Genomic DNA, 11,248 nt, shown 5'->3' on the forward strand with positions numbered 1-11,248 from the left:
CAAGAATTCAGAGTTTGCGTAGTAAGCCGCGGACGAGTTTTTCACAGCTAAATTTCCTTTCACATTTGGCGCTATACATACTTAAGAACATTTACAAGAATAAAAACACAATAGACGCTATGTGTTTTTCATACTTTTGGATATAGCTTCACACTTAGCAAATTTGTTTCTTTAAGGAACGCTTAGCGTACTGCGTCAGTACAGTGGGTTATGACACATGTGAATTAACACTTGTTTGATCTACCCTTGATCTACCCTGGCGATAAGACATAGAAGCGCAGTACCCTTAGTACCACGGCATACAAAATAGTAAACTGTGGACTAAAATTCCTGAACTGACACTCGGGCTATGATTGGTGCGGTATTAGAAGGCTCCGGAGAAATTTCGACTACCTTGGATTCAATACTTTCCGCTGACGTCGCACAGGACACGTGCGTTTTTGTACATTTCTTCCATCGGAGTATGGCCACCGGAGTAGAGATGGGACCCGCGACTTTGAGATCAGCAGCAGAAGGACAACGCACACAGCAAATGGTACATAGTGAGGGAGTAACACGACAGAAGATGTAAGCATGACGGAAACCAGAAGCTCCAACCGATACCACGCAAAACACGGCTTTAAGATCATTAATACGCCGCGGCAGGTGCCTGGAACCAATGATGAAGAAATTACTGTGCTTAGAAATTATGAAAACTTTCTGTGCGCGCATGCTGAAATGCAGGAGAGATGTATCAGAATATATGCGGCACTTCTCTCATCGTCAACTATTTCAAGCAGTTCCTAAAATGCCTACGGCAGATCTCTACAAACAAGCAGTTATAAAATCCTATGGGTAGTCAAAGTTGCCTTACTACGTCCACCTTGGCAATATAAAAACGCCGAAAATGGTATGCAGCGCGGGAGTAAAAAGACATGATATAATCACGGCGGGAACCAGCAGACCTTAACTGGACCACTCCAAAAACGCTTTTCAGATTATTTCTACATCGCAGTGTAATTGAAAGCTCTAACAAAAAGAGTTAGAAGAAAAAAATGAAAATTACGACTAATATACGCTATTAGAAATTTGAAGCACTGTCTAAATGTACAATGGAAAGGTGACAAGGCTATTGGGCTTCTTACCACTTTTCTATTTCCACGTGCAAAGTAGCAGCATGAAGGTGAGCCAAAGATAAGTGTAATGTTACATTTAACTTCAAGAAGGATTCTCGACGAATAACGTTTTTGGATTGCTCAACAGCAAAATAACGTGAACTAGAGCAACAAACAATAAACAAAGTACTTGGGCCGTGGCAAAGCATATCCGCAAACTTTTGCTTCTCACTACAAAGCAGTACCGACGCATCAATTCTTTCAAATCATTAAAGCAAATGAGCTCATGAATTTTGAGCTCCTTATTTTAGAGTATTTTGAATAGGTCCTCATGAGATTACAGCTCTACACTCAGCCACAATTATTTTTCAGGCACCTGGAATAGAAACCTAAAATTTGAGTTTTTAAAGTTGGCCTCTGTAAGAGCACGCATTTACACCTCCCTTTTGTTTAAATATGCGCTTGGCTCTTTCCTTAGCCTGCCTGTTTAAATCGGTCAGTATGAACGAAGCCGGGCAGCATCTGAGCCTGTCAAAACGTAGCGACCGCGGCAAACACGGCGCCCACTAGAGCATCCTCGTCTCGCAATGACCCTGCTAAATAGCGACGGTACCTGTCAATTTCGCAGATTCGACACTAAACACTTAGTGCAAGCGACAGCTTTAACGTTGAGATGACGCCCATTCGTGTTATTTTAGTTCGCACATAGGTGATTTGCCGTGCACGTTCCGGGCTGTCGACAATTGCCCATCTATAACTTTCGTTCAGTATTCGCCGTTGCCAAAGAAATTCACTACTTTCAGTGCTCTTGGCAGGCACAGCGCATGTTCCGAATCATTCTGTGCCGCGAGCAATGTAGAGGACGCAGTTTTCCCCAAGACTGCCAGAGGTTCAGCTTTGCACTGCACTGCGGCGTAGCCGGAAGCTCTCTGCTTGAGCAAATATTTTTTTTTTGTTTTGATTGCCCAAAGTAATAACATGAAGAGTTCTAAGAATGAACACTCATTTTTCGCATGGCAACCCACAGAAAGTATAATATAGATCTCCAATATTCTTTTACCAGTGGAATTCTTAATTTTTTTATTTTTTTTTTGCGTGAGTATCATGTATATTAAACATATTGATGCGGGTAGACGACGACGACAAAGAGCGATGGCACGAGTGGGAAAAGTAGAAGAGGACAACGTAGTTCGGACTGTGTTCTCGGTGCCGCTCGCAGCTGTTCTTGTCTATTTGTAAATATCTGTAAATATATTCTTTCCCGCAACATATTTGGTGGAGGTGCGGCTTTCCCCTACGTCTACCGACGACGGAGCTCCGCAGCGGCCGCCAGTTGCCTTCACTGATCATGACCCAAGACGCCGCCCAGCAAACCTCAGCCCCGGCCATGACATCACTCGTTCTTTCTCCCCCTCGTGACCCTGGGACCTTTTGTGGTACCGACAACACTGACGTCGACGACTGGATCAACATGTAGGAGCGAGTGAGTACCTACAACCGCTGGGATCCGACCCTCATGCTCGCAAATGTAATATTCTATCTCAAAGACACTGCCCGGGTCTGGTATGAGACGCAAGAAGACCATCTGACCAGCTGGGACGTGTGCAAAGAGAAACTCCGCGAATTGTTTGGACGGCCGCTCGGCCGAACGCTTGCCGCTAAGAAGGACCTCGCCTCCCGAGCTCAAACATCTACGGTGTCCTATGTGTCGTACATTCAAGATGTGCTGGCCCTCTGTCACAAAGTTGACGCCAACATGCCCGAGTCTGACAAAGTCGGCCACGTGTTGAAGGGAATCGCCGACGATGCCTTCAACTTGCTCGTATACAAGAACTGCACTACAGTCGACGGAATTATTAAGGAATGTCGACGCTTCGAGGAAGCCAAAAGCAGGCGTATTAGCCAACCGTACACACGCCTCCCCAACACGGCTGCGACTTCTTCATGTGAAGACCTGCGACACCGCGAAACTCCAGCGCCCCCAGAAAATGTGACCCGCATCATCCGACGCGAGCTCGAAGCTATGTCCCCTGCCCCCCTGCATCTACATGATGGCGACAACCGCTTGCCTACCATCTCTCTGGTACAGGCTGTCGTCCGCCAAGAGCTTGCAAACCTTGCTTTCCAGCCCGTCAGCCCTGTACAGTCTTCACCACCACCCGAAATCACTGCGATTGCTCCTGGACGACCTTCGTACTTCACTCCACGTCGGCGAAACCCTAACGATTGGCGGACAACCGACGACAGGCCCATTTGTTTCCATTGCCACCGCATTGGCCACATCTCCCGCCACTGTCGAAATTATTGGTCCCGTCGCAGCACATACCGTCCTCTCAGCTCCCACCGCGACGACGAACAGCCCAGCCACTACACGCCCCCTCCAGCCCAGCACAGTGCTACAGTCGACGGCCAGATTCCCCGCTCCAGCCGCTCCCCGTCCCCCCTGCGTCGACAGTCTCGTTCGCCCCAACGCCGTCGCTCCTCTCCTGGCCCCTACGGACGCTCGCAAGCGTAAAACTAGACGCTGCAGTGTCTGGAGGTGATGCTGCAGTACAGCCCAAGTCCCAAAATCCTCGATTAGCCCTTCGCGCACACCATAATTTGCTCGCCATTCATGTCGATGGAGTGCCTGTGCGAGCCCTGATCGATACAGGCGCGCACGTATCCGTCATGAGTTCAGCCCTACGACGCCGCCTCCGAAAAGTACTGACCCCTGCACCCAAAGCCGTTCTCCGCGTTGCCAACGGCGGAACGCCTCATGTTGTTGGACTATGCACAGCCCGTGTGACCATATCCGGCCGCCATACATCCGTTCTGTTCTCTGTTCTGGACCAGTGCCCTCATGAAGTCATTCTTGGCCTCGACTTCCTGTCTGAGCATTCAGCCCTCATTGACTGCGCCACTAATGTTGTTCAGCTTGACCTTCCTCTTTCTGCTGAGTCGCCGTCCCCAGTTATACACCGTCTTTGTGCTGTCGACTTTGTCCGTCTACCCCCCAAGCCGCAACTTACATATCTTTCTCATCTGTTCCCCTGTACCTGATGGTCACTACGTAGTCACTCCGGAACTTGACGTCGCCCTGACGCGCAGCATTGCGCTTCCACACATTGTATTTACAATGTCGGCCAACCAAGCGTACCTTCCGGTCCTGAACTTTGGTTGATCCATCCAACCGCTCCCGCAAGGCACCTCACTCGCCACGCTGTGCCCTGCTGCCTAATGTGTGATATCAGTGGTGGACACCTGCTTACCTTCCACTCAGCAATGCCGGCTGCCTGCGGCCCCATCAACTGAGAACCCAACGGACGACTACGCCGACATGATCGCTTCTGACCTACCGCCAATGCAAGCTCGCGATCTTAGGTGCCTCTTATCATCTTTCCGCGACATCTTCGACTTTGATAGCCGTGTTTTGGCTCGGACGTCTGTGGTGACGCATCACATAAACACCGGTGATTCCGCTCCTCTCCGCAGACGTCCGTACCGAGTGTCCAGCGCCGAACGCACCGTCATAAATCAAGAGGTGGACAAGATGCTCGCAAAAGACATCATCGAGCCCTCGTCAAGTCCTTGGGCTTCACCAGTCGTCCTGGTGAAAAAGAAGGACGGCAGCTGGCGCTTCTGCGTTGATTATCGGCACCTCAACCGCATCACAAAAAAAGACGTATATCCACTCCCAAGGATCGATGATGCATTAGACTGCCTCCACGGCGCCAAATATTTCTCTTCAATTGATCTTCGATCGGGGTACTGGCAAATTGCCGTTGATGAAAAGGACCGCGAGAAGACCGCCTTCGTGACGCCTGATGGCTTATACCAGTTTAAAGTCATGCCGTTCGGCCTCTGTAACGCCCCGGCTACCTTCGAACGAATGATGGACTCCCTTCTTCGTGGCTTTAAATGGTCCACTTGCCTCTGTTACCTAGACGATGTTGTGGTTTTCTCGCCTACTTTTGCCACGCACCTCGAACGCCTCTCCAATATTCTGACAGTGTTTCGTAACGCCGGCCTTCAGCTGAACTCATCGAAATGCAAGTTCGGTCGTCGCCAACTCACTATTCTCGGACACCTCGTTGACGCTTCTGGTGTACGCCCAGATCCCATCAAAATTCAAGCTGTGAAGGACTTTCCTCTTCCAAGGTCGTCGAAAGATGTGCGCAGCTTTGTCGGCTTGTGCTCGTATTTTCGCCGTTTTATCAAAGATTTCGCCGGCATCGCTCGTCCCCTCATCGATCTTCTAAAGAACGACACCCCCTTTACCTGGGGCCCTGCTCAAGAGAACTCATTTTCATCACTCGTCCATTTGCTGACCACTCCGCCCATCTTAGCACATTTTGACCCGTCGTCTCCCACAGAGGTTCGCACGGACGCCTCCGAATATGGCATCGGCGCCGTACTTGCCCAACGTCAACAGGGTCAAGATCGAGTCATCGCTTATGCCAGCCGCCTACTTTCAGCCGCAGAGCAAAATTACACCATTACTGAGCGCGAGTGTCTTGCCCTAGTCTGGGCAGTGGCTAAATTCAGACCCTACCTGTTCGGCCGTTCATTCGCTGTTGTCACTGATCACCACGCTCTCTGTTGGCTGTCTTCACTAAAAGATCCCACCGGTCGCCTTGGTCGCTGGGCATTGCGCCTCCAAGAATACTCATACTCCGTCGTGTACAAGTCAGGGCGCCATCACCAGGACGCTGACTGTTTATCCCGATACCCTGTGGAACCACCTGACCTAGAGGACGCTGAGACCCTGCCCTGCCTCTTAGCTATCTCCGATCTTGCCGATATTGCCAACGAACAGCGCCACGACTCATCTTTACGTCCTATCCTTGATGGCATCCGTTCTGCAAACCGATCTCCGTCTCTGAACCTTTATGTGCTCCAGAACGGCATTTTGTATCGCCGTAACCTACGCTCCGATGGCCCTCCGCTCCTGCTCGTGATACCCCAACATCTACGCTCTTCTGTCCTTGAAGAACTGCACGACCTGCCGACAGCCGGTCACCTTGGCGTGTCCCGCACGTACGCTCGGGTGCGGCATCGCTTCTTTTGGCCTGGTCTCTATCGTTCCGTCAAGCGTTACGTGGCCGCTTGCGACCTGTGTCAACGTCGGAAAAGGCCCTCCACTTTGCCTTCCGGTCTTCTGCAACCCATCGAAATACCTCCGGAACCTTTTCACCGTGTTGGCCTCGACCTTCTTGGCCCTTTTCCGACGTCCCTCTCCGGCAACAAATGGATCGCTGTCGCAACTGATTATACGACTCGGTACGCCATCACGCGTGCTTTGCCGTCCAGCTGCGCTACCGATGTTGCCGATTTTCTTCTGCAAGACGTCATCCTTCACCACGGCGCCCCTCGTCAACTGCTCACCGACCGTGGTCGTTATTTTCTATCCAGAGTAGTTCACGACATTCTTCGTTCGTGTGACACGCAGCACCAGCTCGCGACAGATTACCACCCACAAACCAATGGGCTTACGGAAAGGTTCAACCGCACGCTCACCGACATGTTAGCCATGTACCTATCGCCAGACCACCGAGATTGGGACGCAGCCTTGCCGTATGTTACATTTGCATATAACTCTTCCCTTCATGACAGAACAGGCTATTCTCCTTTCTACCTTTTGTTTGGTAGGCATCCCACCTTGCCTTTGGACACACTCTTGCCGCCTTCTTCAGCCCCCACCTCTGCTTACGCTCGGGACGCCATCTCCCAGGCCACGCTGGCGCGCCAAATAGCACGTAGTAGGCTCCAAGCCTCTCAAGTTTCCCAGAAGTCAGCCTACGACCGCCGTCACCAGGCCGTCGAATTTACCCCGGGATCACTCGTCCTTCTCTGGACGCCCTCTCGCAGCGTCGGTCTCTCCGAGAAGCTCCTTTCGCACTACCGTGGCCTTTACCGTGTCGTGCGCCGTGTTACCGACGTGAATTATGAAATTGCTCCCCTTGAAACCTCGCCATCGTCCTCTGGCGCCACCACAGACATCGTACACGTCTGTCGCCTTAAACCTTATCACGACGCCCATACGTCGCCGCCCTAACGCCGAGACGGCGTTTCAGCAGCCAGGGGTCCTGATGCGGGTAGACGACGACGACAAAGAGCGATGGCACGAGTGGGAAAAGTAGAAGAGGACAACGAAGTTCGGACTGTGTTCTCGGTGCCGCTCGCAGCTGTTCTTGTCTATTTGTAAATATCTGTAAATATATTCTTTCCCGCAACAATATTTTCTGTTTATTTTTTGTATCAATAAAGAAAAAGTATCAAACATTTGGGGTGGAAATCATGTTTAGCGCAGACCACTCTTAAATTTCCCGTTTTTCCTCGGTAAGGAAATATCTTCGCTCCGGTCTTAGAAGCGTTACTAAGCACTTGAAAGTATTTTGCCATCGTTTTAAATGCAGGTGATTCAAGTTGCCGTTTGTATTTCTACATTCAGGCGTGCTCACACTCTCTCCCGTTTTTACAGAGCGTCTAAAGAAAAACAGCACATAATATATTAAGCATGGTCAATAAGAGGCCCTGAGGCAGGAAACACCTTTTTGCGCCACTCAATATCATTCCAAGGCTACCGCGCCTGAGGTTTCGTTGTATGAAGTATCTGAGGAATCTTCCACTTTCAGCTGTGTGGATGGCATAACAGCTGGCAAAAAATCACGCCTGAGATCACCCTGAGCCTCATATCGACGTACTCGCCTTGATGGCTTTGTGGTTTGGGGAGTCGGTTGGTGGGCTCGGTGTAGTGATATATTACCCTGGCAGTGGTGGCGAACATTTTGGTACAGACAAAATCAAAAAATGTTCTTCCGTCAATCAATATCAGCGCGCGCTAAGGAACTCTTGGAGGTGGCAGTTACTCCGGAATTCTCCTTTAAGGCCTCCGTTATAGCCTGTGAGCAGCTCTTTGGCATTACATATCATGAGCACATCGGCCAACACAAATATTGTGTAGGTGCGTTTATGAGGCAAGTTGACACAGACAAAGGAACGGATGAGGCTTCTGCTGGTATCCAACCATGAGATAAAGTTTTGAATATACCACCCCTCTGTAGTAAAAATAGTGTTGCTGTAATAGCTGGCAATTGAACTGAACTATACTGCGCAAGAAAACGTGCTATCAAACATGACCATTAGTTAAGACATTTAATGAAAGAAGACACACATATGTGAGCACAAAACTTTACACTATTACAAAGAAGGAAGGAACTAATCAGGCACAAGTAATAGGAGCCCCCGAGCTCTCGAGTCGAGTTTTTACTTTTCTACTGCAAGCCGGTAAAATGGCGCCTCTTATGGGAAAAAAATTAGTCACGCTTCAAACTAAACAAGGTAAGGTTTTACGCATGTACGTAAATAACTTTTCTGTGCTTGCAGAAAAATTTGTGCCCCCTGAAGGCGCCTGCCAGCGGCCGCAACTTCGTGAGGGCCTAACGATTGAACCTGACCAAAAATGGTACGAGAGTGGTTACCAAGTCCGCTACAGCTGCGGAGGTGGGAGGATTCTCATCGGCACGTCGACTTCTACGTGTTACGAAGGACTGTGGATGGGTCGTGTGCCCAGCTGCATGTGAACGAGCAAGTTGTGCATGGCGTGAGTGTATTACTGGATGCGGTTATTTCACACACCGAGGCAACGGTGGTAAAACTTAGGTTCAATCATATCCTGGCAAGAATATGTCATCTGTTCTTTGGCGCCTCATGCCATTCATTTATTCATGTTGCTTGTGTAGAGGCAAAACTACGTGGTACTGGTTCGTCATAATTTCATGCTTTTGATCAGAGCTTGAACAAATGAATTTAATGTCTGTGAGTTCAAGTGCTGAGAGAAATTTATCCGGACCTCACAATTTTCTTGCTTGCGTGGGGTGTGACTGAAAGTGAAATTCCTTGTGTGATAAGAGTCACAGAAATAAAAGTTGTCTTCATAACTTTCGATAACCACACTTGAAAACGCGTTACAAAGGATCTCTGAAAATAATTATTTCAAGCACTGAGGATGTGGTCTTACTGTGCAGTGTAGTTGAGTGCTGTGAACTGCCGTTCAATTAGCGTCACACTTAATTTTTAATCGCTTTTCCTCCTTTGCTGGCCATTGACGAAGCGTTGCTGGCTGTCAATTATCTCACTTAACGACAGGCATGGCTTTAGGCTTAGAGTTTGCGACCCGATTGTGTACTTCAGGACTCGCTATAATGGCGTTCGTTTTGTGGATGACCTGCCTCAGAGGAACACAGACGGTCCCTTTGAAATACATAGGTGCAATGACACTGGAAAATTGCATTCACAGACTGCGCTCTGAAGAAGGCTGTTTTTGTTGTTGCACCCAAAAAATTATCACAAATTAGTAGCTTGGGCGACTACACTCATAATACCTTCTTACTCGTATGCAAATGGGCCCAAACAACAGTAGCAACATTCCCTTATAGCGTGTTCTCTGTAGAGGGTACTTTGTACTTCCGCTCTCTTCTATAAATACAATAGCATAGACCCACTACAAATTATGAAATCCCACGTTAAGAAATACAGTGATCTGAACGATAAGAAAGATATCAAGTATTCATCTATATACTTGCACAAAAATTGTCAGTACATTCATTCACTATATTTAGGTTTGTATTTGCGAGAAGAGCAGAAAGGAAAGCCATGTAAATAACCTGGTGTCATGCGAATAAAAAGGTGAGAACAAAATTTGTACGTACGTATTCCTGGCTTGCGAGTGGCTTTCTTCATTCCCGGTGGCAAGGTACTAGTAGTTCAGAGAGTTTCCCTAAGTTTTCGAATATTGACGCATGATGTGCGGAATAGAGATCAATGGCTGAGGTTTTGGGCAGTGCTTAAAAATTAGGTATTGAAACCTTGAAAATGATAATCATCTTCAGCCTGCCTACTTCACCAATGAATATAAAATGTAAATACTTTGTTATCATATTTTTTTCTTCCTCAGATGAAACTCAGTAATATATTCGCAAATGTGCCGCGATAATGCAGTCAAAACTTCGTTACTATGTACATCGGCATCAACTGCTCCGTACCGTTTCTTCCGAATTGGCAAGCAGGCAATCGTTGTTTTTCGAAGTATGTCAAATGGCTGTGTCTTCTTGCTCCTTTCATGGTGGTTTCAAGTAATTTTACTTCGCGGCTTTGTTCCTTCAGGCTGGTTTCCGCCAGACATAGCGCTCTTAGATTTTGTGTTGTTAACAATATAATCTCGTGATCCGTCGACCAAGCTTTGTGTTCTATTCTCTTCATTTCCTTTGCGCTCTGCTCTTGTCACAATCTTACTGGGTGCAATACACACTGCGCTGCAGGTCCTTTCAGAGAGAAACTAAAAAAACTTCTGCCGTTGAGCAGAAAATTTGATTTGGTATTAAATATGAATTTTGTCATAGCGTATTTATATCCTTGTTATTTACTTACAACGTTTGTAGCGAATACTTTCTTCTTTTGGATGAACCGCACAGCAAAATAACAAGGACGTTTTTCCCCTTGCATTCGATACTTTGTGGGCTTTGGCTGGCGCACAAGCTGTTTGTACGAAAGCATTATTCCGTTGCGTAAGCTCCTAGCAAGGTCTTGCGATGTGTGTGGGTCTGTGCAAGTGAAATAAATCAATAAAATGATGAAAAATGAATGGCACCGACCAAAAAAAAAGATGGAATGACGTTTCGGCTCCCACAGGGGGGGGGAGGCCGAAACGTGACACGCCATATATAAGGCAACGGTTCCCCGTTTCGCCTCATTGTGAACAAAGCTCCCGTGTGGGAGCCGAAACGTCATTCCATCTTTCTTTTTTGGTCGGTGCCATTCTTCTTTCGTCGTGCCCCATCCTGACCAGACGGGCTTGACTTCACTCTTGACTTCAAATGAATAAAATACATGAAATAATTATCCTCGACAGAGATTCCAACTCGCGACGGCGCGAACAGATCGGCATAGCTGGCCACTGTGCGAGAGCACTAGGCTATTGCGGCAGCCGAACGAATTTCTTGTTGAACTGCAGCACACTTTCGCGCTGAGCATTGCCCACCATCTTCTTCTTCAATTAATACTACTATCAAACTAATATTCGCGCTTAGAGCTATGTGGCGGTAGGGAGAGAGAGATTTGCGCGGCTTGGGTTGGCGTGCACAGGGCTTTTGGAAGACACGTCACTAGAGCAA

At 48.2% G+C, this 11,248-nt stretch overlaps 1 protein-coding gene across 1 annotated transcript in view; it reads left to right on the forward strand.

The window, feature by feature from the left end:
- Window positions 1-10,693, forward strand: part of LOC149328476 (uncharacterized) — a 31,284-nt gene extending 20,591 nt beyond the window's left edge. Inside the window, exon 5 of the mRNA XM_089562129.1 lies at window positions 8,463-10,693. Within this exon, the coding sequence (XP_089418255.1) occupies window positions 8,463-8,659 (197 nt within the window). The 3' untranslated portion in view covers window positions 8,660-10,693. The remainder of the gene's footprint in view (window positions 1-8,462) is intronic.
- The last annotated feature ends 555 nt before the right edge of the window (window positions 10,694-11,248 follow it).

This window comes from Amblyomma mixtum, chromosome 9 (assembly GCF_055824585.1).
Source record: "Amblyomma mixtum isolate Tamu chromosome 9, ASM5582458v1, whole genome shotgun sequence".
Classification (NCBI taxonomy): Eukaryota; Metazoa; Arthropoda; class Arachnida; order Ixodida; family Ixodidae; genus Amblyomma; species Amblyomma mixtum.